We start from the raw sequence: 25,503 nt of genomic DNA, 5'->3' as shown, positions 1-25,503 counted from the left end.
AAGGCGAAAGGCCCCCCGGGCACAGCGGGGTTGTGTCCCCCCCCTCGGGTTGTGCCGCCCCGAGCCAAGCCCAGCCACGTAAACACGAGGAAAGGCTGGAAAAAGTGACGCACGTCGGGGGTTCGGGGCCGCGTCCAGCCCGGCGCGGGCGGGGGAGCCCCCAGGGCGGTGCGGGCTCGGCCCCGGCCCCGCTCCCGCAGCTGCCGCAGCCCCTCGGTGACGGCAGCACCGCAGACCTGCCCCTGCTTCAGCCAGAAAAGGCGGCGCGGGTTGGGGGGTGTCCCCAGAGCCAGGGAAGGGGCCAGCTCGTTTCTGGCGTGAAGAGGAGGAGGAAGAGCCAGCGGGACGCAGCTGTCGGCGGGTGATGCCGGGGGGCCCACCCGGAGCTCCCGTGCCCGGTGAGGGACCCCCCGCTCCCGCCCACGGCGGCTCCTCCCCACCTCCCACCGAAGGGAAAAGCTCGTTAATCATTTGTTTTTAACTGGGATTTTTCACATCAACTTTTCAGTTCAAAGCAGGCGCCGCGGAGGGGTCGGGGTCGGGCGCGCTGGGGCTGGGGGTGACCCCGGGGGCAGCGCGGGGGGCTCGGGCAGGACGGAGCGACCCCGCTCCCCATCCCCGGGCTCGTCCCAGCCCCTTTCGCAACAACAAAGGGGCACGGGAACAGCTCCCGCAGGGGACACTTCCCATCGGGATCCGAGTCCCGTCCACCCCCACGAGGCGCCCGGGGGCGCATCGGCGGCTCCCGGTGCAGGCAGAGGTAGTTTTGGGGAGGGGAAGGAGCCTGCTCCGGTCCCAAATCCTCCAGGGCTGGAGGCTGATGGAGACCCCCGGCTGCCCCCCGAGCTGTTTGGGGAGTGCAAGACCCCAGACCACCCTCCGGCAAGGCACCAGTTTAGCCTCTCCCCGAGTAGTGGGTGAGGACAGGGCAGAACAGCAGCGGCACAGGCACTTCGGGGGCTCGGGGACGAGGGACAGCACGACTGGCTCTGTGTCACCCACAGATGGGGCAGCCCCTCGGCACTCACGGCTCCCCCCTGCGGCTCCAGGACCACGCTGGGGGTGTCACTCTGGGCCTCCCCATGGCACAGGACCAGGCTGGGGACATCACTCCAGAGCATAAGACCAGGCTGGGGACATCAGGCCCCCCCCAAGTCACAGGACCAGGCTGGGGACATCACCCCAGGCCCCACCATGGCACAAAACCAGGCTGGGGACATCAGGCCCCCCCAAGTCACAGGACCAGGCTGGGGACATCACCCCAGGCCCCACCATGGCACAGACCAGGTTGGGGACATCACTCCAGGCCCCCCCAAGTCACAGGACCAGGTTGGGGACATCACTCCAGGCCCCCCCATGGCACAGGACCATGCTGGGGACATCAGGCTCCCCCAAGTCACAGGACCAGGTTGGGGACATCAGGGCCCCCCAAGTCACAGACCAGGTTGGGGACATCATTCCAGGCCCCCCCAGGTCACAGGACCAGGTTGGGGACATCACTCTGGGCCTCCTCAAGTCACAGGACCAGGCTGGGGACATCACTCCAGGCCCAACCAAGTTACAGGACCAGGTTGGGGACATCACTCCAGGTCCCCCCAAGTCACAGGACCAGGTTGGGGACATCACTCCAGGTCCCCCCAAGTCACAGGACCAGGTTGGGGACATCACTCCAGGTCCCCCCAAGTCACAGGACCAGGTTGGGGACATCACTCCAGGTCCCCCCAAATCACAGGACCAGGTTGGGGACATCACTCTGGACCTCCCCAAGTCACAGGACCAGGTTGGGGACATCACTCCAGGCCCCCCCAAGTCACAGACCAGGTTGGGGACATCACTCCAGGCGTCCCACAAAGCACAAGACCAGGCAAGGGGCGTCACTTGGGTGTCACTTTGGGTCCCCTCTGGATCAGGGCCAGGCTGGGGCATCACTTGGTGCCCCTCTGGGGGGACTGTCAGTCTTGCTCCGGGTTCTGCCTCAGGTGCTGCTCCCACTCCTCCTCCACCACCTTGTAGAGCTCCATGGTGGCTCGGGCGTCCTCCACCGAGGAGTGGCCGCTGCTCCCCACCTGTGGGGACAGACACAGAGCCACATCTCAGGGGGAGGAGACAGACTTGGGGGTGCAGGCAGACCTGGGGGTGCAGGCAGACCTGGGGGTGCAGGCAGACCTGGGGGTGCAGGCAGACCTGGGTGAGGAGATGAATGGGAATCAGGAGTTGCAGGCAAAATTTGGGCCACAGGCAGGATTAGGGGAGTGCAGGCAGCTCAGGAGGGGGGAGCAGCTGGGGGGCTGCAGGGAGATTTGGGGGTGTGCAGGCAGATTTGGGGGAATACAGGCAGAATTGGGGTGCAGGGAGATGAGAGGCTCAGGCAGCTCTGGGAGTGCAGGATTGGGGGTGCAGGGAGATTTGGGGATACAGACACAGCTGAGGGCAATGCAGGCAGCTCTGGGGGGGAGGGACATGGAGATTAGGGGGTGCAAGTAACTGTGGGGGGCTGCAGGCAGATTGGGGGGGCAGGCAGCTTGGGTGTGGGGTTTAATGGAGATTAGGGGGTGCAGGCAGCTCTGGGGGGCTGCAGGGAGATTTGGGGTGCAGGCACTTTGGGTAGGGGGATGCAGGGACATTAGGGGGTGCAGGCAGCTTGGGTGGGGGGCTGCAGGCAGATTTAGGGGTACAGGCAGCTCTAGGGAGAGGCAGAGAATTCAGGGGGTACAGGCAGATTTAGGGGTACAGGCAGGTTTGAAGTGGTACAGGCAGCTCTGGGGGGATGCACAGAGATTAAGGAGAAAAAAGAAGGGAAAAGCCCCCTTGGGACTGCAGGGGTTGAGCTGAGGGTCCCCCCTCCTGTAGGCTGCATTCCAGGGAAGGGGAAACTGAGGCACCAGCAGCTGAAGTCAGGGTGCTTTGGACAGTACATAAGCCCCCTAATCCTCTTCCAGAAGCAGCCCCCTCACTCCCCACTGTGCCCCTGGATGGCACTGGGGGTCCCCAGACCTGGGGAGTGCCAGCAGCACCGAATCATAGAATGGATTGGGCTGGAAAAGACCTCCCAGATCATCAAGTCCAACCCTTGATCCAACCCCACTGTGATCACTAGCCCAGGGCACTGAGTGCCCTGGGCTGGTGATCACAGTGGGGTTGGATCAAGACGTGGTGGATTCTCACCCAGTGCCACATCCATAGAATGGATTGGGTTGGAAAAGACCTCCGAGATCATCAAGTCCAACCCTTGGTCCAACTCCAGTCCCTTTACCAGATCATGGCACTCAGTGCCACGGCCAAGCTCAGCTGAAAAACCTCCAGGGATGGGGAATCCACCCCCTCTCTGGGCAGCCCATTCCAATCCCTGAGCACTCTCTCTGCAAAGAATTTCCTTCTGATCTCCACCTTCAATTTCCCCTGGCAGAGCTTGAGCCCATCGTGCCCCCTTGTCCTATTGCTGAGTGCCTGGGAGAAGAGACCAACCCCCACCTGGCCAGAACTTCCCTTCAGGCAGTTCCAGACAGTGCTGAGGTCACCTCTGAGCCTCCTCTTCTCCAGGCTGAACACCCCCAACTCCCTCAGCCTCTCCCCACAGCACTTGTGCTCCAGTCCCTTCTCCATCCTCATTGCTCTTCTCTTCTCAGTTGGGTTGGAAGAGACCTCTGAGATCATCAAATCCAACCCTTGATCCAACCTCACTGTGATCACCAGCCCAGGGCACTCAGGGCACTAACCCTAACCCTGACCCACTCCGTGCCCTGGGCTGGTGATCCCAGTGGGGTTGGATCAAGACATGTTGGATTCTCTGTCCCTGGAGGTGTTTCAGAGGACACTCAGTGCCACCTCCAGTCCCTTCTCCAGCCTCGTTGCTCTTCTCAGTTGGGTTGGGAGAGACCTCTGAGATCATTGAGTCCAACCCTGAGATCATCAAATCCAACCCCCTTGATCCAACCCCACTGTGATCACCAGCCCAGGGCACTGAGTGCCCTGGGCTGGTGATCACAGTGGGGTTGGATCAAGAAGTGATGGATTCTCACTCAGTGCCACATCCATAGAATCACAGAATCACAGAATCACAGAATGGATTGGGTTGGAAAAGACCTCCGAGATCATCAAGTCCAACCCTTGATCCAACCCCAGTGGGATCACTCTGTGCCCTGGGCTGGTGATCACAGTGGGGTTGGATCAAGACCTGGTGGATTCTCTGTCCCTGGAGGTGTTTCAGAGGACACTCAGTGCCACATCCAGTCCCTTCTCCAGCCTCGTTGCTCTTCTCTGGCCCCGCTCCAGCCCCTCAATCTCTTGCCTCAACTGAGGGGCCCAGAACTGAACACAACACTCAAGGTGTGGCCTCCCCAAGGCAGAGTCCAGGGGAAGGGTCACTGCCCTGGGCCTGCTGGCCACGCTAGTTTGGATCCAGGCCAGGATCCCCTTGGCCTTCTTGGCCACCTGGGCACACTGGTGGCTCCTGTTGAGCTTCCTGTCCCTCAGTCCCCCCAGGTCCCTCTGCCTGTCCCTCTCCAGCCACTCCGTGCCCAGCCTGGAGCGCTGCAGGGGTTGGGGTGGCCAAAGGGCAGGACCTGCACTTGGCCTTGTTGAACCTCATGCCACTGGAATCAGCCCCTCCCTCCAGGCTGTCCATCCGTACCTGGATGTCCCGGTGCAGCAGGGCCTTGGTGAGGCGTTTCAGGGAGATGGCCACGTTCTCTGGGAACCCTGCCCGGCGGTTCAGCAGCGGGATCCGGGACGTGTCCCGGGTCAGAGCCTTGGGGTGGGAATAGCGGAGAGCCTTGAAGTCGTTGTGGATGGCGTGGCCGACCACGACCTTCCCGGCCAGAATCTGCAGCACCTGTGGGGCAGGGTGGGGGGCACAGAGGGGGGTGAGGCCTCCTGTGCCCCACGGAGGGTTCTGCCCCAGGAGAACAGGAAGCAGCCCCACGGCCAGGGCGGTGGGAAGTGTGGGGGTGAGTGGGACGGGTGCAGAGTGGGGACAATCCCTGTGCTCAAAGGCAGGCAAGCCTGGGACCCCCTGAGCCCCTGAGCCCGGACCCCCAGAACCCCCAGCCCTGCCCCAGAACCCCCAGCCCTGCCCCAGAACCCCCAGACCACAAGCCCAGCCCCAGAGCACGAGCCCAGCCTCACAACACCCAGGCCCAGAACCCCCAGCCCAGCCTCAGAGCATGAGCCCTGTCCCAAACCCCCAGACCTGCCCCAAACCCCCAACTCAGCCCCAGAACCCCTAGACCTGCCCCACAACCTGCAGCTCAGTGACCCCCAGCCCTGCCCCAGACCATGAGCCCAGCCCCAGAACCCCCAGGTCAGCCCCAGCCCATGTGCCCAGCCCCAGAACCCTCAGCCCCACAACCCCCAGCCCTGCCCCAGAACACCCTGTCCCAAACCCCCAGCCCAGCCCCACAACCCCCGGCCCTGCCCCAGGACCCCCAGCCCAGCCCCACAACCCCCGGCCCTGCCCCAAACCCCCAGCTCAGCCCCACAACCCCCGGCCCTGCCCCAAACCCCCAGCCCAGCCCCACAACCCCTGGCCCTGCCCCACAACCCCCAGCCCAGCCCCAGGACCCCCAGCACTGCCCCACACCACAATCCCAGCCCCATAACCCCCAGCCCAGCCCCATGAACCCCTGTCCCCCATCCCACAGCTCACCAGAGCTCAGCCCTTCAGCCCCTCAGCCCCAACATCCCCAGGCCACAAACCCCGCTCTGCCCCCCCTGCTCTGGCCATGCAGCCCCCCACTCTCACCCCACAGTCTGTGCACCCCACCCCATCCCCATCCCCACCCCATCCCCATCCCCATCCCATCCCATCCGATCCGCCCCCACCCCATCCCATCCCCATCCCCATCCCATCCCATCCCCACCCCATCCCCATCCCCACCCCATCCCATCCCATCTGCCCCCACCCCATCCCATCCCACCCCATCCCATTCCAATCCCATCCCACTGGTCCCACCCCACCCCACCCCATCCCAGCCCATCCCACCCCACCCCATCCCATCCCCATCTCATCCCATCCCACCCCACCCCACTGGTCCCACCCCCTCCCACCCCACCCCATCCCACCCCACCCCATCCTATCCTATCCCACCCCACCCCATCCCTGCAGAACTTGCCCCACACGCCCCGTGCCCCCCACCCCTCGCCCCCCACCCCGCACCTGCTGCTGGGCCTTCCGGAAGGGCACAGCCTTGTCCATGTGGTGCCGGCGGATTCCGCTCCAGCGGGTCCGGAAGTCCACGATGGGCGCCTCGGGCCGCACGTACCGATCGTACACCACGTCCCCGTCGTAGGTGACGATGCTGCACCGGGCCAGGGCGCTGGTGCGACCCCCGGGCCCCGTGCCCACCATCTCGCAGTCCATGGCCAGCAGTTTGCGGGGGGCCGGGGGGGCTCCGGGCGGCGCCCCCCGACCCTTCCCCTTGGTCTTGGCGGAGCCCACCGGGCGCTCCGTGCCCTCGTCGGGGGTGCCCCGAGTGGCCCCCGGGCCCTTCCCCTTGCCCGGGGGGCGGCGGGGGGCGGCGGGGCCGTTCTCGCTGTGCCGGGGTCTGCCCGCCCCGAGCAGCCCGGGGGTCCGGCCCGGGTTGGGGGGCAGCTGCTTCTGGCGGAGCACCCCCCGCCGCTCCAGCTCCCGCCGCCGCCGCACGAAGCTCCGGTGCCGGGGGTTCCCCGACGGCTCCTTCTTCTTGGGGCGCCGCTCCGGGGCCGAGAAATCCACGTTGAGGATCAGATCGCCCATGGCGGCACCGGGACCGGCACCGGGACTGGCACCGGGACTGGCACCGGCACCGGCACCGGGACTGGCACCGGAACCGGCACCGGGACTGGCACCGGAACCGGCACCGGGAGTGGCACCGGAACCGGCACCGGCACCGGGACTGGCACCGGAACCGGCACCGGCGGGCCGGGGCTGCTGCGACGGGAGTGGGGGTCAGCGGCGGGGCAGCCCCTGGGACCGGCACCCCCAACCCGCGGGACCCCCAACCCCCGGGACCACCGGCACTGGCTCTGGGTCCCCCAACCAACCCCCGGGACCACCGGCATAGGCACCGGGACCACCGGCACTGGCTCTGGGTCCCCCAACCAACCCCCCGGACCACCGGCTCTGGCTCCGGGACCCCCAACCCTCCCGGGACCACCGGCATTAGCACGGGCACCGGCACCGGCTCCCCCAACTCCCCGGACCACCGGCACAGGGACCCCCAATCCCCGGGACCACCGGCCCCGGCCCCGGGGATCGCTGAACAGCAGGGACCCCCAACCGCCGAGACCCCCACACGGCCCCGGAGAGCGTCGGGACCCCCAACGGCCGGGACCGCCGGCACGGGAACCCCCAACTCCCGGGACCCCCGTCCGGCCCCGGGGATCGCTGAACAGCAGGGACCCCCAACCCCCGGGACCCTCACCCGGCCCCCGGGAGCGCCGGGACCCCCAACGGCCGGGACCGCCGACACGGGAACCTCCAACCCCCGGGACCCCCGTCCGGCCCCGGGGATCCCCCAACCCTCGGGACCCCCGACCCCCGGGACCCTCACCCGGTCTCCGGGAGCGCCGGGACCCCCAGCACCGGCCCCGGGGATCCCCCAACCCCCCGGGACCCCCGTCCGGCCCCAGGCCCGCCCCCCACTCACCGCCTCGCCCCGGAATCGGAAGCCCCCGAAGCGGCGCGTGGTCCGCCCGTTACCGGCAGTGACGTCATCAGCCCGCGCCGCGGCGGGAGCTCGGGCGGAGCGCGTGGCGGCGGCGGCGGCCCCACGACGTCATCCCGTGACGTCAGAGCGACGTCACGGCTCGCCGGCGCTGCCCCGGTGAGGGCGGCAAGGCCCGTTCGGGGTCCCGGCCGGCCCGGTGACGTCACAGGTACGCGAGGACGCGTGGCGGGCCCCGGTGACGGCATGGCTCGGGTTGTGACGTCACAGCCGCGTGGCGTCACAGGGGCGGGCGGGAGCTATCGCGTGCTCGCGTGACGTCACGCTTTGGTGACGTCATACATCCGCTGGATGTGGATGGGACAGCCAGGGAGGTGGGGTGACGTCACAGCCCCAAGGGACATGCCCGATGGTGACGTCACAGCCCCAAGGGATGTGCCCTGTGATGATGTCACAGCCCCAAGAAACGTGCCCCAGGGTGACGTCACAGCCCCAAGGGAGCTGTTCCAGGGTGACGTCACAGCCTCAAGGGATGTGCCCCAGGGTGATGTCACAGTCACAGGGGATGTCACCCTTGATGACATCACAGCCCCCAGGGAGTGCCCCGGGGTGACGTCACAGCCCCCCCCCCGCAGGTGCTGCCATGGCGGCCCCGGCCCCTCTGCCCCCCTGCCCTGAACAGCGTCGGGTCAGTGACGTCATTCGCCTGCTGAGCCTCTACCGGCCCCTCATCGACGCCTTCGTCATCGTGAGTGCCCCCCGTGCCCCCAACAGTGCCCCCCGTGCCCCCGACAGTGCCCCCCGTGCCCCCTGACAGTGCCCCACACACCCCCCTGGCAGTGCCCCCCGTGCCCCCTGACAGTGCCCCCCGTGCCCCTGACAGTGCCCCACACACCCCCCTGACAGTGCCCCACACACCCCCCCTGACAGTGCCCCCCGTGCCCCTGACAGTGCCCCACACACCCCCCTGACAGTGCCCCCCGTGCCCCCCGACAGTGCCCCCCGTGCCCCCTGACAGTGCCCCCTGTGCCCCTGACAGTGCCCCACACACCCCCCTGACAGTGCCCCCCGTGCCCCTGACAGTGCCCCCCGTGCCCCCCGACAGTGCCCCCCGTGCCCCTGACAGTGCCCCACACACCCCCCTGACAGTGCCCCCCGTGCCCCCAACAGTGCCCCCCGTGCCCCTGACAGTGCCCCACACACCCCCCTGACAGTGCCCCCCGTGCCCCCTGACAGTGCCCCACAGCCCCCCCTGACAGTGCCCCCCGTGCCTCTGACTGTGCTCCCCGTGCCCCCTGACAGTGCCCCACACACCCCCCTGACAGTGCCCCACACACCCCCCTGGCAGTGCCCCACACACCCCCCACTGACCCACCCACCCTCTGCCCCCCACACTGACCCACCCCCCCACACTGACCCACCCCCTGCCCCCCCAGCTGTGCCCCCCACACTGACCCACCCCTGCCCCCTGGTCATGCCCCCCACACTGACCCACCCCTGCCCCTGGCCATGCCCCCCACACTGACCCACCCTCTGCCCCCCACACTGACCCACCCCTGCCCCCTGGCCATGCCCCCCACACTGACCCACCCACCCTCTGCCCTCCACACTGACCCACCTCCTGCCCCCCACACTGACCCACCCCCCTCTGCCCCCCAGGATTTCTTCACCGAGGGGCTGTGGGCACAGCTGCCCCCCGCCTGGCAGAACGCCCTGGCCAGTGCCACCCCCTCACAGCTGGCCACGCTGCTGGGGGGCCCTGGTGGCCCCGGGGCCACCTGGCCACTGTCCCTGCTGGCCTTTGCTGCTGCTGCCCGTGCCCTTGCCCTGCCCCGGGGCCGCCCCAGGGGGTCCCCGTGCCCCCCATGCCCCCCGTGCCAGAGCCCCCGCCTGCACCCCCTGCTGCGCCGCCACGTCAAGCCCAAAAAGCAGCACGAGATCCAGCGCCTGGGCAAGGTGGGTGCCCCCTGCCCCCTCCCTGTCACCCCTCAGTGTTCCCCCAGCTCCCCAGGCAAGGTGGGTGCCCCCTGTCCCCTCCCTGTCACCCCTCAGTGTTCCCCCAGCTCCCCAGGCAAGGTGGGTGCCCCCTGTCCCCCCTGTGCGACCCTCCAGTTCCCCCAACAAGGTGGGTGCCCCCCTGTTCCCTCCCCTGTGACCCCCCAGTTTCCCCCCAGTTCCCCCCCAGCAAAGGGGGTGTCCCCTCTCCCCTCTTTGTGACCTTCCAGTTCCTCCCCCAGCCCCCAAACAGGGTGGGTGCCCCCCTGTCCCCTCCCCTGTGACCCTCCAGTGCCTCCCCAACAAGGCTGGTGCCCCCTGTCCCCTCCTTGGGACCCTCCAGCCAGGTGAGTTCCCTCCTGTCCCCTTCCCTGTGACCCTCAAGTTCCCCCCCAGTCCCTCAAGCAAGGTGGGTGCCCCCCTGTGCCCTCCTTGTGACCCTCCAGCCCTCCAACAAGGTGGGTGCCCCCCAGTCCCTCCCCTGTGACCCTCCAGTTTCCCCCCAGTCAAGGCGGGTGCCCCCCGTCCCCTCCCTGCAACCCTTCAGGTGTGTGCCCCCCGTTTCCTCCCCTGCCAACCTCCAGTGCCCCCTGCCCCCCAGGCAAAGTGGGTACCCCCTGTCCCCTCCTTCTGACCCTCCAGTGCCCCCCTGCCCCCCAGGCAAGGTGGGTGACCCCCTCCCCTGTGATCCCCCAGCCCCCCAAACAAGGTGGGTGCCCCCTGTCCCCTCCTTGGGACCTTCCAGCCAGATGGGTGCCCCCTCCCCTGTGACCCACCAGCCCCCCAACAAGGTGAGTGCCCCCTCTCCCCCCCTCCCCTGTGACCCCCCAGCCCCCAACAAGGTGAGTGCCCCCTGTCCCCCCCTCCCCTGTGACCCCCCAGCCCCCCTAGCAAGGGGGGTGCCCCCCCATCCTGTCCCCTGCAACTCTCCAGCCCCCCAACAAGGTGGGTGCCCTCTGTCCCCTCCCCTGTGACCCCCCAGCCCCCCAACAAGGTGGGTGACCCCCCAGCCCCCCTTTCCTCCCGCAGCTGCTGCGGCGCCTGAGCCGGGCCACGGGCTGTGAGCGTGTGGTGGACGTGGGAGCAGGGCAGGTAAGGGCTGGGGGGCACAGGGGGGCACAGGGGGGCACGGGGGGGCACGGGGGGCTGCCCCCCCCCCCAGCTGAGCGTGTCCCCCCTGCCAGGGCCACCTCTCCCGGTTCTTGTCCTTCGGCCTCGGCCTGTCGGTCACGGCGGTGGAGAGCGATGCCCGCCTGGCCGGGCTGGCCCAGCGCTTTGACCAGGAGCTGCTGCGGGAGCTGCAGAAAACGGGGGGCACCGGGCACGGGGGGCACCCCCAGCGCCGCCCCCACCCCTCCCAGCGCCGCCCCCTCACCCCACGGGCCCCACACCACGTGCCCGGGCGCCTGGACCCCTCAGCGCCCTGGGGGGAGCTCCTGCTGCCCCCCGACCCCCCTGAGCCCCCTGAGCCCGGCCCTGCTGCCCAGAACCCTCTGGGGGGCCCGGGGGGCTCCGAGGACGGGGGTCCCGTGTTGGTGACAGGACTGCACGCCTGTGGGGACCCCAGCCCGGCCCTGCTGCCCCCCAACCTCCCTGCTGCTGCCCAGAACCCTCTGGGGGTCCCAGGGGGCTCTGAGGACAGGGGTCCCGTGTTGATGACAGGGCTACACACCTGCAGTGACCTCAGCCTGGCCCTGCTGCCCCCCGACCCCCCTGACCCCCCTCCTGCTGCCCAGAACCCTCTGGGGGGCCCGGGGGGCTCTGAGGACGGGGGTCCCGTGCTGGTGACAGGGCTACACGCCTGTGGGGACCCCCCCAAGCCTGGCCCTGCTGCCCAGAACCCTCTGGGGGGCCCGGGGGGCTCCGAGGACAGGGGGCCCGTGTTGGTGACAGGACTGCCCCCCTGTGGGGACCCCAGCCCGGCCCTGCTGCCCCCCGACCCCCCCGACCCCCCTCCTGCTGCCCAGAACCCTCTGGGGGGCCCAGGGGGCTCCGAGGACGGGGGTCCCATGTTGGTGACAGGGCTACACGCCTGCGGGGACCCCCCAAACCCCCCTGCTACTGCCCAGAACCCTCTGGGGGGCCCGGGGGGCTCTGAGGACGGGGGTTCCGTGCTGGTGACAGGGCTACACACCTGCGGGGACCCCAGCCTGGCCCTGCTGCCCCCCGACCCCTCCAGCCCGGCCCTGCTGCCCCCCGACCTCCCCAGCCCGGCCCTGCTGCCCCGCAAGCCTGGCCCTGCTGCCCAGAACCCTCTGGGGGGCCCGGGGGGCTCCGAGGATGGGGGTCCCGTGTTGGTGACAGGACTGCCCCCCTGTGGGGACCCCAGCCCGGCCCTGCTGCCCCCTGACCACCCCAGCCCAGCCCTGCTGCCCCCCGACCCCCCTGCTGCTGCCCAGAACCCTCTGGGGGGCCCGGGGGGCTCCGAGGACGGGGGTCCCGTGTTGGTGACAGGGCTACACGCCTGTGGGGACCCCCCAAACCCCCCTGCTACTGCCCAGAACCCGCTGGGGGGCCCGGGGGGCTCCGAGGACGGGGGTCTCGTGTTGGTGACAGGACTGCACGCCTGTGGGGACCTCAGCCCGGCCCTGCTGCCCCCCGACCCCCCCAACCCCCCTCCTGCTGCCCAGAACCCTTTGGGGGGCCCGGGGGGCTCTGAGGACGGGGGTCCCGTGCTGGTGACAGGGCTACACACCTGCGGGGACCCCAGCCTGGCCCTGCTGCCCCCCGACCCCTCCAGCCCGGCCCTGCTGCCCCCCGACCTCCCCAGCCCGGCCCTACTGCCCCGCAAGCCTGGCCCTGCTGCCCAGAACCCTCTGGGGGGCCCGGGGGGCTCCGAGGACGGGGGTCCCGTGTTGGTGACAGGGCTACACACCTGTGGGGACCCCCCTAACCCCCCTCCTGCTGCCCAGAACCCTCTGGGGGGCCCGGGGGGCTCCGAGGACGGGGGTCCCGTGTTGGTGACAGGACTACACGCCTGCGGGGACCTCAGCCTGGCCCTGCTGCCCCCCGACCCCTCCAGCCCGGCCCTGCTGCCCCCCGACCTCCCCAGCCCGGCCCTGCTGCCCCGCAAGCCTGGCCCTGCTGCCCAGAACCCGCTGGGGGGCCCGGGGGGCTCTGAGGACGGGGGTCCCGTGTTGGTGACAGGACTACACGCCTGCGGGGACCTCAGCCCGGCCCTGCTGCGCCACTTTGCCCGCAGCCCCGCCGTGGCCGCCGTGGCCTCCGTGGGCTGTTGTTACATGAAGGTGTCGGTGGCCCCGCAGCCCCCCGGCTGCCCCTCGCCAGGATACCCCCTGAGTGCCACGGTGGCGGCGCTGCCGGGCCACCAGCTGTCCTACCGGGCACGGGAGGCCGCGTGCCACGCGCTGGAGGAGTTCGAGGGGCGGCTGCGCCGGGGCAGTGCCCACCTGCGCGCCCACTGCTACCGTGCCACCCTCGAGAGCATCATCTGCGGCGCCCACCCCGGCAAGAGGCACCTGGGGGTGCAGGTGGGCAGGAAGGCGCACACCCTCAGCTTCCCCCAGTGAGTCTGGGGACAGGTGACCCCTTCTGGGACACTCCTGGGCCCCAGTGGGTTTGGGGAAGGGGGCCCCAGTGAGTCTGGGGACAGGTGACCCCTTCTGGGCCCCCTTCTGGGCCCCTGTGAGTCTGGAGAAGGGTGACACCCTTCTGGGACCCTCTGTGAGCCCCACTGAGTTTGGAGAGGGAGGACCCCCTTCTGCATCCCCTCCTGGCCCCCAGTGATTTTGGGGAGGGAGGACCCCATTATGGGACCTTCCTCATGAGTCTGGGGACAGGTGACCCCTTCTGGGACACTCCTGGGCCCCAGTGGGTTTGGGGAAGGGGGACCCCCTTCTGGGACCCTCTGTGAGCCCCAGTGAGTTTGGGGACAGGTGACCCCTTCTGTGCCCCCTCCTGGGCCCCAGTGGTTTAGGGGAGGGAGTACTCCCTTCTGGGACCTTTCTCATGAGTTTGGGGACAGGTGATCCCCTTCTGTGTACCCTCCTGGGCCCAGTGAGTCTGGGGAGGAGGGACCCCCCTCTGGGGCCTTCCTTGTGAGTCTGGGGACAGGTGACTCCTTCTGTGTCCCCCTCCCCTAAGACTGGGAAGGGGGACTCCCTTCTGGATCCTTCCTCATGACTTTGGGGACAGGTGACTCCTTCTGGCTCCCCTCCTGGGCCCCTGTGAGTCTGGGGAGGGAGGACCCCCCTCTGAGACCCTTCTCAGGAGTTTGGGGACAGGTGACTCCTTCTGTGTCCCCTCCTGGGCCCCAGGTGTATTTGGACATGGGGGACCCCCTTCAGGGAGCCTCGTGAGTTTGGGGAGGGCAACCCCCTTCTGCATTCCCAGCTGTCCTCCTGTGAGTTTGGGGATGGGGGACCCCCTTCCTGGGCTCCCCCCAGCCCCCCGTGTGGTGGTTCCCCCCCAGATACGCCCGCCTGGCGCTGCCCCAGGCAGGGCTGGACCCTGCGGGGGTCCCGCTGGACTCGGGGGCCGTGGGGGCCATGCTGGAGCAGCAGCACAAGGTGGTCGCCTTCTGCACCCTGGGGCAGCTCCTGGCGCCCGTCGTGGAGACCCTCGTGCTGCTCGACCGCCTGCTCTACCTGCGTGAGCAAGGTGGGCACGGCTGGGGGCGGCACGGGCAGGGCGACTCTGCCTCACCACCCTTTCTGTCTCCCAACCCTCCTCCTCCTCTCCCAACCCTCCTCTTCCTCTCCCTGACCCTCCTCCTCTCCCCAACCCTCCTTCTCCTCTCCCAACCCTCCTTCTCTCCCAACCCTCCTCCTGCTCTCCCAACCCTCCTTCTTCTCTCCCCGACCCTCCTTCTCCTCTCCCAACCCTCTCTCTCCTCTGCCCGACCCTCCTCCTCCTCTGCCCGACCCTCCTTCTTCTCTCCCAACCCTCCTCCTCCTCCTCTCCCAGCCCTCCTTCTTCTCTCCCAACCCTCCTCCTCCTCCTCTCCCAGCCCTCCTCCTCCTCTCCCAACCCTCTCTCTCCTCTGCCAGACCCACCTCCTCCTCTCCCAACCCTCCTTCTTCTCTGCCCAACCCTCCTCCTCCTCTCCCAACCCTCCTTCTCCTCTGCCCGACCCTCCTCCTCCTCTCCCGACCCTCCTTCTTCTCTCCCAACCCTCCTCCTCCTCCTCTCCCAGCCCTCCTCCTCCTCTCCCAACCCTCTCTCTCCTCTGCCCGACCCTCCTCCTCCTCTCCCCGACCGTCCTTCTCCTCTCCCAACCCTCCTTCTTCTCTCCCCGACCCTCCTTCTCCTCTCCCAACCCTCCTTCTTCTCTGCCCAACCCTCCTCCTCCTCTCCCAAGCCTCCTCCTCCTCTCTCAACCCTCCTCCTCCTCTCCCAACCCTCCTCCTCTCCCAACCCTCCTTCTTCTCTCCCCGACTCTCCTTCTTCTCTCCCCGACCCTCCTCCTCCTCTACCAACCCTCTTTCTCCTCTGCCCGACCCTCCTCCTCCTCTCCCCACCCTCCTTCTCCTCTCCCCACCCTCCTTCTCCTCTCTCCGACCCTCCTTCTCCTCTCCCAATCCTCCTCCTTCTCTGCCCAACACTCCCTTTCTTCTCCCAGCCCTCTCTCTCCTCTCCCAACCCTCCCCCTCTCCCTTCCCAAGTCTCTCCTGGCTGATCTCTCCTCCTCACTCTGATCCTCTCTCTCTTCCAATCCTCCCTCCAATCCTCTCCCACACTTCTCTCTTCAACCCTCTCTCTCATTTTTTTCCTCTCTCAACCCTCCTTCTCTCCCCAGCTCTCTCTTTTTTATCCTGGCCCCCCTTCTCCTCTCTCCTGACCCTCTCTCTCCAAACCCTCCCCCCTCTCTCCTGATCTTCCCTCTCCTCCCTCCCATCTCCCCTCTCCTGCTTCTCCTTGCTCCAGACCCTCCTATCCAAACTCTCCATCTCCTCACTCCAGTTCTCTCTCCCAACCTTTTCTCCAACCCTCCCGTTCATCTTTTTTTACTCTCCCAACCCTCCTTCTCCTCTCCCTCTTTTCTCCTGGCCCCAGTCCCAACTCTCCACTCTCCCAACCCTCTCTCTCCCAGTCCTTCCCCTTCTCCCAACCTTCCTTCTCCTCTCTCCTAGCCCTCCCTTCAACCCTCCCTTCTCCCAACCCTCCTCCTCTCTCCCTGACTCTCTCTTCTTTCCTGGCCCTCCCTCTCCTCTCCCCAATCCCATCCCTCCTTCTCCACTCTCCCAACCCCTCTCTTTCCCAGCTTTTCACTCTTTCTTCTAACCTTCCTTCTCTCTCCTAACCCTCCATTCAACCCTCCCTTCTCCCAACCCTCCCTCTCCTCTCCCTGACTCTTCTCTTCTGGTGCTCCCTCTCCTCTCTCCCCAATCCCATCTCTCCTCCACTCTCCCAACCCTCTCTCTCCCAGTCCTTCCCTTTCTCCCAACCTTCCTTCTCCTCTCTCCTAGCCCTCCCTTCAACCCTCTCTTCTCCCAGCCCTCCTTCTCCTCTCCCGGCCCTTGCTCTCCTCTTTCCCCAATCCCATCTCTCCTCCACTCTCCCAACCTTCTCTCCCCCAGCCCTTTGTTCTTTCTCCCAACCTTCCTAACCCTCTCTTCAACCCTCCCTTCTCCCAACCCTCCTTCTCTCTCCTCTCCCTCTCTTCAACCCTCCCTTCTCCCAATCCTCCTTCTCTCTCCTCTCCCTCTCTTCAACCCTCCCTTCTCCCAATCCTCCTTCTCTCTCCTCTCCCTCTCTTCAACCTTCCCTTCTCCCACCAACCCTTCTTCTCCTCTCCAGACCCTCTCCCTCTTCTTTCCTGAGCCTCCCTCTCTCCCAACCCTCTCTCCCCTCACTCCAACTCTCTCTCCTCTCTCCCAGGATTCCACTGTGCCCTCGTGCCCCTGTTCAACCCCCTGTTCTCCCCACGGAACGTGGCGCTCGTGGCTGCTCGGACACCGCTGGACACGGTGCTGGCAGGGCTGGATGGGGACAGCGAGGAGGGGGACAGCAGTGAGGACGAGGATCCCCCAGGGGGCTGAGACCCCCCCGAGGGAGGGGCTGAGAGCCCCCCTGGCCCTGGGCACAGACCACAATAAACCTGGAACTGGTACTGCCCAGAGCTGGATGTGAGTGAGCTGGGGCTGTGCCAAATACACCGTGCAAAAAACCAAGGGGGGTGTTTATTGCAGAGCCCACCCTGGGGTGGGCCTGGCCTGGCCAGTCCTGGGGTGGGTCTGGCCTGGCCTGGGGTGGGTCTGGCCTGGCCTGGGGTGGGTCTGGCCAGTCCGGGGGTGGGTCTGGCCAGTCCGGGGGTGGGTCTGGCCTGGGCCTGGCCTGGCCTAGGGTGGGCCTGGCCAGTCCTGGGGTGGGTCTGGCCGGGCCTGGCCTGGGGTGAGTCTGGCCTGGCCTGGGCTTGGCCAGTCCTGGGGTGGTTCTGGCCTGGGCCTGGCCTGGCCTGGGGTGGGCCTGGCCTGGCCTGGGGTGGTTCCGGCCTGGCCTGGGGTAGGCCTGGCCTGGGGTGGTTCCAGCCTGGCCTGGGTGGGTCCGGCCTGGCCTGGGCGGGTCTGGCCTGGCCTGGGCCCCCCAGTTAATACCAGTAGGATTTCTTGGCCCGACGTGTCTCCACAATCCCCATGGCATCCATGATCTCCTCCTCAAACGTCTTCAGGGACGGCCGGTAGGTCTTGGCCAGCGCGTCCTCCACCGACGTGTCCTTGGGGCCATCTGTGCGGGTGGGGGGACAGCGCTGAGCCCCCTCAGGCCCTCCCTGTGTGCCCCCCGGCCTGCCCTGTGCCCCACTCACCGATCCAGTTCTCGGGGACGATGCCATCGCGGCGTGGCTGGGGGGGCACGGGCAGGATGCGGCCGCTGCGCAGGGACACGCGGACGCGCTCGCCCTCCTCCGTGTACCTCCACTCCACCTCCGTCGGCTTCCTGCGGGCACACGGGGGGTTGGGGGGGCAGGATGGCACGGGGGGGCCACAGTGGGGGTCCCCTCAGCCCCCCCACAGCCCTTACCGGTCCTCGGGGTCCACCAGGCTGATCTGGCTGAGCAGCAGAGGGGCCTCGCTGGCAATGTAGGTGCCGGAGGACTTGGCTGTGCGGTTGATGTACCGGTAGTGCTGCCAAGGGATGTGGGGTCAGCACCAGCTTGTGACCCCCCCAGAGACCCCCCGGTGCCCCCCAGAACCCCTCAGTGCCCCCCAGTCCTCACCGTGTTCAGTCCTTCCACCACGACCCAGTTCCGAGGCCGCACGACCTGGGTGACCCTGCCCTGCTTTCCCGCGTCCTTCCCGGCCAACACCTGCACCTGTGGTGGGGAGAGGGGGGACAGGTGAGACCCCCAGCACGGGCTGGGGCCTGGGGAGGGGGGACAGTGAGACCCCCAGCCTGGGGGAGGGGGGGACAGGTGAGACCCCCAGCCCTGCCACCAGCCCGGGCGGGCCCTGGGGAGGGGGCACAGGGGACAGGTGAGACCCCCAGCCTGGGGGAGGGGGGACAGGTGAGACCCCCAGCACGGGCTGGGGCCTGGGGAGGGGGGACAGTGAGACCCCCAGCCTGGGGGAGGGGGGGACAGGTGAGACCCCCAGCACGGGGGAGGGGGCACAGGGGACAGGTGAGACCCCCAGCCCTGCCACCAGTCGGGGGGACTCTGGGGAGGGGACAGGTGAGACTCCCAGCCCAGAGGGGCCTGGGGAGGGGGGACAGTGAGACCCCAGCCCTGCCACCAGCCCGGGGGGGCCCTGGGGAGGGGGGACAGTGAGACCCCCAGCCTGGGGAAGGGGGACAGTGAGACCCCCAGCCCGGGGGGGGTGCCCTGGAGAGTGGGGACAGTGAGACCCCCAGCCCGGGGGGGCCTGGGGAGGGGGGACAGTGAGACCCCAGCCCTGCCAGCAGCCCGGGGGGGCCCTGGGCAGGGGGTCACTCACCGTGTCCCCCCAGAACACCTTCCAGTCTTCATCCGGGATGGGCTCCACAAAGACCTTTCGGCGGCGCTGCCCGGGGGGGTTTCGCAGCTTCGCGGCCGCGCTCTCGGGGGGCCACGTCCCGTGCCGGTACCCGGGGGGCAGAGCCCGGGCCGCGCTCAGCAGCGCCGAGAGCCGCATCGTGCTGTGGGGCGGGGGGCAGGGGTCAGCACTCCTGATCCCGGGGGTGGGGCAGGGGGTCAGTGGAGCCCCCCGACCCCACAGGAGCGCCGAGAGCCGCATCGTGCTGTGGGGCGGGGGGCAGGGGGTCAGCACTCCTGCTCCCGGGGGTGCTGTGGGGCGGGGGGCAGGGGTCAGCACTCCTGCTCCCGGGGGTGCTGTGGGGCGGGGGGCAGCACTCCTGCTCCCGGGGGTGCTGTGGGGCGGGGGGGCAGGGGTCAGCAGTCCTGCTCCCGGGGGTGCTGTGGGGCGGGGGGCAGCACTCCTGCTCCCGGGGGTGCTGTGGGGCGGGGGTCAGCACTCCTGCTCCCGGGGGTGGGGTGGGGCGGGGGGCAGGGGTCAGCACTCCTGCTCCCGGGGGTGGGGCAGGGGGTCAGTGGAGCCCCCCGACCCCACAGGAGCGCCGAGAGCCGCATCGTGCTGTGGGGCGGGGGGGCAGGGGTCAGCACTCCTGCTCCCGGGGGTTCTGTGGGGCGGGGGGCAGCACTCCTGCTCCCGGGGGTGCTGTGGGGCAGGGGGCAGGGGTCAGCACTCCTTCTCCCGGGGGTGCTGTGGGGCGGGGGTCAGCATTCCTGATCCCGGGGGTGGGGTGGGGCGGGGGGCAGGGGTCAGCACTCCTGCTCCTGGGGGTGGGGCAGGGGGTCAGTGGAGCCCCCCGACCCCACAGGAGTGCCGAGAGCCGCATCGTGCTGTGGGGCGGCGGGGCAGGGGTCAGCACTCCTGATCCCGGGGGTGGGGGAGCAGGGGGTCAGTGGAGCCCCCCGACCCCACAGGAGCGCCGAGAGCCGCATCGTGCTGTGGGGCGGGGGGCAGGGGTCAGCACTCCTGATCCCGGGGGTGCTGTGGGGCAGGGGGTCAGCACTCCTGCTCCCGGGGATGGGGTGGGGCGGGGGGCAGGGGTCAGCACTCCTGCTCCCGGGGGTGCTGTGGGGCGGGGGTCAGCACTCCTGATCCCGGGGGTGCTGTGGGGCGGGGGTCAGCACTCCTGCTCCCAGGGGTGCTGTGGGGCGGGGGGCAGGGGGTAAGCACTCCTGCTCCCGGGGGGGAAAGCAGGGGGGCGGGGGGTGCTGTGGGGCGGGGGGGTCCGGGGGTGGGAGGGGGAGCAGGGGGTCAGTGGAGTCCCCCGACTCCACAGGAGCGCCAAGAGCCGCATCGTGCTGTGGGGCGGGGGGGCAGCGGGTCAGCCCTCCTGCCCCCGGGGGTGGGAGGGGGAGCAGGGGGTCAGGGGTGCTGTGGGGCGGGATCGCTGTGGGGCGGGGGGGGTCAGGGAGGTGCTGTGGGTCACCCCTCCTGCTCCCGGGGGTGCTGTGGGGCAGGGGGGTCAGGGGGTGCTGTAGGGCAGGGGGTGCTGTGGGGCGGGGGGCAGGGGGTGCTGCAGGGCGGGGGGCAGGGGGTGCTGTGGGGCGGGGGGGCCAGGGGGTGCTGTGGGGCGGGGGTGCTGTGGGGCGGGGGGGTGCTGTGGGGGCAGGGCGGTCAGGGGGTGCTGTGGAGCGTGGGGTGCTGTGGGGTGGGGGGTCAGGGGGTGCTGGGGGGCAGGATCGCTGTGGGGCGGGGGGGTCAGGGAGGTGCTGTGGGTCACCCCTCCTGCTCCCGGGGGTGCTGTGGGGCGGGGGGGTCAGGGGGTGCTGTGGGGCAAGGGGTGCTGTGGGGCGGGGGCAGGGGGTGCTGGGGGGAAGGGGGTCAGGGAGGTGCTATGGGGCAGGGGGGTCAGAGGGGTGCTGTGGGGCGGGGGGTGCTGTGGGGCAGGGGGTGCTGTGGGGCAGGGGGTGCTGTGGGGCGGGGTTGCTGTGGGGTGGGGGTGCTGTGGGGCAGGGGGTGCTGTGGGGCGGGGGGTTAGGGGGGCAGGGGGTCGCCCCTCTTGCTCCCACGGAGGGGGGAGAGGCAGGGGGGAGGCAGAGCCCCCCGACCCCATGGGGATCATCCAAACGCTGGCAGAGCCCCCCACAAAGAGGGCCCAATGGTCCAGCAGAGCCCCCCGACCCCACAGGGATCACCCAGACCCTGACAGAGCCCCCCCAACCCCAGAGGGGATCCAGGCTCTGGCAGAGCCCCCCAAAACAGGAACCCGGGGTCCTGGCAGAGCCCCCCAACTCCATGGGGGATCATTGATGAAACCCTGGCAGAGCCCCCCCGACCCCACAGGGGATCCAGGCCCTGGCAGAGCCCCCCACAAGAACCCAGCAGAGCCCCCGACCCCACAGGGGATCCAGGCCCTGGCAGAGCCCCCCACAAGAACCCAGCAGAGCCCCCGACCCCACAGGGGATCCAGGCCCTGGCAGAGCCCCCCACAACAACCCAGCAGAGCCCCCGACCCCACAGGGGATCCAGGCCCTGGCAGAGCCCCCCACAAGAACCCAGCAGAGCCCCCCGACCCCACAGGGGATCCAGGCCCTGGCAGAGCCCCCCACAAAGAGGGCCCGGGGGTCTGTCAGAGTGACCCTCCCAAGGAGGACACAACATCCAGAAGAGACCCCCGTACACCCAAAGAGGACTCAGGGGTCTGTCTAAGCCCCCCGACCCAGTGAAGGATGATCCAGGCCCTGGCAAGCCCCCCCAAAGAGGGCCCAGGGGTCCAGCAGAGCCCCCCGACCCCACGGGGGATGATCCAGGCCCCGGCAGAGCCCCCCACAAAGAGGGTCCGGGGGTCCCGCCAAGCCCTCACCCCACAAAGGGGTCCTGCAGGACACCCCTCACCCAAAGGGGACTCTGAGAGGATCCTGCAGAGCCCCCCGATCCTAAAAGGGGATCCAGGGACCCTGTGGAGCCCCCCAAACACCCCCAAAGGGGGTCCAGTGACCCCCCCAGCTGTCCCCAGAGACCCCCCAGGAGCCCCTCAGACACCCCACCCACCAAGGGGGACCCAAACCCCAGGGGGGCACCCCCTGCCCCACAGAGGGGCCAGACCCCAGCAGGGACCCCTGCTCACCCCCCAGGGGGGCCCGCAGAGCCCCCCGACCCCCGGGAACGACCCCCAGGCAGAGCCCTCCGTGTCCCCAAAGGGCCCCTCAGACCCCCCAAAAGGGCCCCTCAGACCCCCCAAAAGGGCCCCTCAGAACCCCCAAAGGGCTCTGCACCCCCCAAAGGGCCCCCTCAGACGCCCCGAAAGGGCCCCTCAGACCCCCCAAAAGGGCCCCTCAGAACCCCCAAAAGGCCCCTCAGACTCCCCAAAAGAGCCCCTCAGAACCCCCCAAAGGGCCCCTCAGACTCCCCAAAATGGCCCTGCAGACCCCCCAAAGAGACCTCGCCGACCCCAAAAGGGCCCCGCACCCCCCAAAGGGTCCCTCAGACCCCCCAAAGGGCCCCTCAGACCCCCCAAAAGGGCCCCTCAGACCCCCCAAAGGGGCTCCTCAGACCCCCCAAAGGGCCCCTCAGACCCCCCAAAAGGGCCCCTCAGACCCCCCAAAGGGGCTCCTCAGACCCCCCAAAAGGGCCCCTCAGACCCCCCAAAGGGCCCCTCAGACCCCCCAAAAGGGCCCCTCAGACCCCCCAAAGGGGCTCCTCAGACCCCCCAAAGGGCCCCTCAGACTCCCCAAAAGGGCCCCTCAGACCCCCCAAAGGGGCTCCTCAGACCCCCCCAAAGGGCCCCTCAGACTCCCCAAAAGGGCCCCTCAGACGCCCCAAAAGGGCCCTTCAGACCCCCAAAGGGCCCCGCACCCCTCAAAAGGCCCCTCAGCCTCCCCAAAAGGACCCGCAGCCCCCCAAAAAAGTCCCGCACCCCCTAAAAGAGCCCCGCACACAAAAGGGCCTCACAGACCCCCCCAAAAGGCCTCTCAGACCCCCCAAAAGGGTCCCGTCCCCTCCCCCCTCACCTGCGCGTCCCGCGCGTGCGCGCCGGGGGCGGGGCCTGGAGCGGGGGCGGGGCCTCTGCTGAAAGGGGCGGGGCCTGAGATGGGGCGGGGCCTGGAACTGGAATTGGCGGTGTCTGGAAGGGGCGGGGCCTGTGATGGGGCGGGATCTGAGATTGGGCGGGGCCTGCAATGGGCGGGGCCTGTTGCTGGAAGGGGCGGGGCCTGGTGTTTCAAGGGGCGGGGTCTAGGGCTGGAAGGGGCGTGGCTTTTGTGACGGGGGCGTGGCCAGGTTGCGGCGCCGTGGTTCCGCCGCGGTGCATGCCGGGAGCTGTAGTCCCACCGCGGTGCATGCCGGGAGCTGTAGTCCCACCGCCCCCCTTTGTGCCCCCGCTCCCAGTTCCCATCCCCGGCCCCCGCGACCCCCGGCCCAGCCCCGGGGCAGCTCCCGCTGAGGCCCGGCCCGCCCAGCAGCGCCTGGTGGGAGCTGTAGTCCCGTCGCGGTGCATGCCGGGGGTTGTAGTCCCGCCGCCCCCGGGACCTGTAGTCCCGCCGCGGTGCATTTCGGGAGCTGTAGTCCCGCCGCGGGGCATGCCGGGAGTTGTAGTCCCGCCAGGGCTGGCACTCGCCCACGGCTCCATTTTCTGCTGCCGTCCTGCCTGGCCCGGGGCTGGCCCGGGGCTGGCCCGGGGCACACCAGGATGGGGGTCCCCGCTGTCCCCTCCGTGCGGGCACGGCCGAACCCCCCGGTGTGGCCTCTCTGTGTGTTCATGGCCCTGAGGCTGCAGAGCCCCAGGAGCCTTTGGGCAGCTCTCGGGGCCACGTGGGGGGAGTTGGGGCTGCACTGGATGGTCCTGGTGGGGCCCTTCCAGCTCAGGCCATTGGATGATCCACTATCCTGATTCCACCACTCTCCAGCTCAGGCAGTGCTGGGACATCAGGATTTGGGGAACTGGAGGGACTCTGGGGTGTCCTGAGCAGGGCCGGGACTCAACGGCCCTTGTGGGTCCCTTTTAGCTCAGGAGATTCTGTGAGTCCCATTTTGTTTTATTAAACATCTCTGAAACCTCCTGCTGGCTCTTCCCTTGTCCCAGACCCAACCCTCTCCCACAATCCCTGAGCTCCCTCCCAAGATCCCTCCAACATCCCTGTCCCCATTCCCAACATCCCTGTGCCCTCTCCCAACATCCCTGTGCCCTCTCCCAGCATCCCTGTGCCCTTTCTCAACATCCCTGTCCCCATTCCCAACATCCCTGTGCCCTTTCCCAACATCCCTGTGCCCTCTCCCAACATCCCTGTGCCCATTCCCAACATCCCTGTGCCCATTCCCAACATCCCTGTGCCCTTTCCCAACATCCCTGTGCCCCCTCCCACCATCCCTGTGCCCATTCCCAACATCCCTGTGCCCTTTCCCAACATCCCTGTGCCCTCTCCCATCCCTGTGCCCTTTCCCAACATCCCTGTGCCCTCTCCCATCCCTGTCCCCATTCCCACCATCCCTATCCCCATTCCCACCATCCCTGTGCCCTCTCCCATCCCTGTCCCCATTCCCAACATCCCTGTGCTCATTCCCACCATCCCTGTGCCCTTTCTCAACATCCCTGTCCCCATTCCCAACATCCCTGTCCCCATTCCCAACATCCCTGTCCCCATTCCCAACATCCCTGTGCCCTCTCCCACCATCCCTGTGCCCTTTCCCACCATCCCTGTGCCCTCTCCCATCCCTGTGCCCCCTCCCACCATCCCTGTGCTCATTCCCAACATCCCTGTGCCCCCTCCCACCATCCCTGTGCCCTTTCCCAACATCCCTGTGCCCTTTCCCAACATCCCTGTGCCCTCTCCCAACATCCCTGTGCTCATTCCCACCATCCCTGTGCCCATTCCCAACATCCCTGTGCCCTTTCCCAACATCCCTGTGCCCTTTCCCAACATCCCTGTCCCCATTCCCAACATCCCTGTGCCCATTCCCAACATCCCTGTGCCCTTTCCCAACATCCCTGTGCCCTCTCCCATCCCTGTCCCCATTCCCAACATCCCTGTGCTCATTCCCACCATCCCTGTGCCCTTTCCAACATCCCTGTGCCCTTTCCCACAATCCCTGTGCCCTCTCCCACCATCCCTGTGCCCTTTCCCAACATCCCTGTCCCCATTCCCAACATCCCTGTGCCCTTTCCCAACATCCCTGTCCCCATTCCCAACATCCCTGTGCCCTCTCCCATCCCTGTCCCCATTCCCACTATCCCTGTGCCCTCTCCCACCATCCCTGTGCCATTCCCACCATCCCTGTCCCCATTCCCAACATCCCTGTGCCCTCTCCCATCCCTGTGCCCTCTCCCACCATCCCTGTGCCCTCTCCCACCATCCCTATCCCCATTCCCACCATCCCTGTGCCCTCTCCCATCCCTGTGCCCATTCCCACCATCCCTATCCCCATTCCCACCATCCCTGTGCCCTCTCCCATCCCTGTGCCCATTCCCACCATCCCTGTGCCCTCTCCCACCATCCCTGTGCCCTCTCCCATCCCTGTGCCCTCTCCCACCATCCCTGTCCCCATTCCCACCATCCCTGTGCCCTCTCCCACCATCCCTGTCCCCATTCCCACCATCCCTGTGCCCTCTCCCACCATCCCTGTGCCCTCTCCCAACATCCCTGTGCCCTCTCCCAACACCCCTGTGCCCTTTCCCAACATCCCTGTGCCCTCTCCCATCCCTGTCCCCATTCCCAACATCCCTGTGCCCTCTCCCAACATCCCTGTCCCCATTCCCACCATCCCTGTGCCCATTCCCACAATCCCTGTGCCCTCTCCCAACATCCCTGTCCCCATTCCCACCATCCCTGTGCCCATTCCCACAATCCCTGTGCCTTCTCCCACCATCCCTGTGCCCTCTCCCAACATCCCTGTGCCCTTTCCCATCCCTGTCCCCATTCCCACCATCCCTGTCCCCATTCCCACCATCCCTGTGCCCTCTCCCA

At 68.4% G+C, this 25,503-nt stretch overlaps 3 protein-coding genes across 6 annotated transcripts; 1 reads left to right on the top strand and 2 right to left on the bottom strand.

Moving 5' to 3' along the window:
• Positions 1 to 1,856: 1,856 nt before the first annotated feature.
• Positions 1,857 to 6,828, bottom strand: ISG20L2 (interferon stimulated exonuclease gene 20 like 2). The gene is made up of 3 exons (XM_071579593.1): positions 6,155 to 6,828; positions 4,631 to 4,831; positions 1,857 to 2,066 (listed from the first exon to the last, which is right to left on the bottom strand). Exons 1-3 carry the CDS (start codon positions 6,731 to 6,733, stop codon positions 1,953 to 1,955), a joined length of 894 nt encoding a protein of 297 aa, XP_071435694.1. The 5' UTR covers positions 6,734 to 6,828; the 3' UTR covers positions 1,857 to 1,952.
• Positions 6,829 to 7,693: 865 nt separating this feature from the next.
• METTL25B (methyltransferase like 25B) lies at positions 7,694 to 16,770 on the top strand. 2 transcript variants are annotated; one of them, XM_071579564.1, is made up of 7 exons: positions 7,694 to 7,854; positions 8,279 to 8,391; positions 9,303 to 9,599; positions 10,668 to 10,730; positions 10,823 to 13,164; positions 14,071 to 14,258; positions 16,479 to 16,770. In XM_071579564.1, exons 2-7 carry the CDS (start codon positions 8,287 to 8,289, stop codon positions 16,637 to 16,639), a joined length of 3,156 nt encoding a protein of 1,051 aa, XP_071435665.1. In that variant the 5' UTR covers positions 7,694 to 7,854; positions 8,279 to 8,286; the 3' UTR covers positions 16,640 to 16,770. The 2 variants fall into 2 exon arrangements, with proteins under 2 accessions (XP_071435665.1, XP_071435666.1); XM_071579565.1 differs by having other exon boundaries at positions 10,823 to 13,129; positions 16,479 to 16,564.
• Positions 16,754 to 22,606, bottom strand: MRPL24 (mitochondrial ribosomal protein L24). Of its 3 annotated transcripts, XM_071579599.1 has the most exons (7): positions 22,555 to 22,606; positions 18,530 to 18,710; positions 17,815 to 17,910; positions 17,619 to 17,722; positions 17,404 to 17,534; positions 17,155 to 17,324; positions 16,754 to 17,097 (listed from the first exon to the last, which is right to left on the bottom strand). In XM_071579599.1, the coding sequence occupies exons 2-6, from the start codon at positions 18,704 to 18,706 to the stop codon at positions 17,188 to 17,190; spliced, it is 645 nt and encodes a 214-aa protein (XP_071435700.1). In that variant the 5' UTR covers positions 18,707 to 18,710; positions 22,555 to 22,606; the 3' UTR covers positions 16,754 to 17,097; positions 17,155 to 17,187. The 3 variants fall into 3 exon arrangements, with proteins under 3 accessions (XP_071435700.1, XP_071435699.1, XP_071435701.1); XM_071579598.1 differs by having other exon boundaries at positions 16,754 to 17,324; XM_071579600.1 differs by lacking the exon at positions 22,555 to 22,606 and adding an exon at positions 22,500 to 22,521 and having other exon boundaries at positions 16,754 to 17,324.
• Between the last annotated feature and the right edge of the window lie 2,897 nt (positions 22,607 to 25,503).

This window comes from Pithys albifrons, chromosome 30 (genome assembly GCF_047495875.1).
Source record: "Pithys albifrons albifrons isolate INPA30051 chromosome 30, PitAlb_v1, whole genome shotgun sequence".
Classification (NCBI taxonomy): Eukaryota; Metazoa; Chordata; class Aves; order Passeriformes; family Thamnophilidae; genus Pithys; species Pithys albifrons.
The sequence above is the reverse complement of the archived record's forward strand: the minus strand, read 5'-3'. Positions and strand labels throughout refer to the sequence as shown.

Coding starts and splice junctions, on each gene's coding strand:
- METTL25B (XM_071579564.1), top strand. CDS start 8,287: ATGGCGGCCCCGGCCCCTCTGCCCCCCTGCCCTGAACAGCGTCGGGTC. Junction 8,392..9,302: donor TCATCGACGCCTTCGTCATC/GTGAGTGCCCCC, acceptor TCTGCCCCCCAG/GATTTCTTCACCGAGGGGCT. Junction 10,731..10,822: donor TGGACGTGGGAGCAGGGCAG/GTAAGGGCTGGG, acceptor CCCCCCTGCCAG/GGCCACCTCTCCCGGTTCTT.
- MRPL24 (XM_071579598.1), bottom strand. CDS start 18,706: ATGCGGCTCTCGGCGCTGCTGAGCGCGGCCCGGGCTCTGCCCCCCGGG. Junction 17,723..17,814: donor TGGTGGAAGGACTGAACACG/GTGAGGACTGGG, acceptor ATCCCTTGGCAG/CACTACCGGTACATCAACCG. Junction 17,535..17,618: donor CTGGTGGACCCCGAGGACCG/GTAAGGGCTGTG, acceptor GTGTGCCCGCAG/GAAGCCGACGGAGGTGGAGT.
- ISG20L2 (XM_071579593.1), bottom strand. CDS start 6,733: ATGGGCGATCTGATCCTCAACGTGGATTTCTCGGCCCCGGAGCGGCGC. Junction 4,832..6,154: donor TCCGGAAGGCCCAGCAGCAG/GTGCGGGGTGGG, acceptor CCTGCCCCACAG/GTGCTGCAGATTCTGGCCGG. Junction 2,067..4,630: donor TGCTGCACCGGGACATCCAG/GTACGGATGGAC, acceptor CTGTCCCCACAG/GTGGGGAGCAGCGGCCACTC.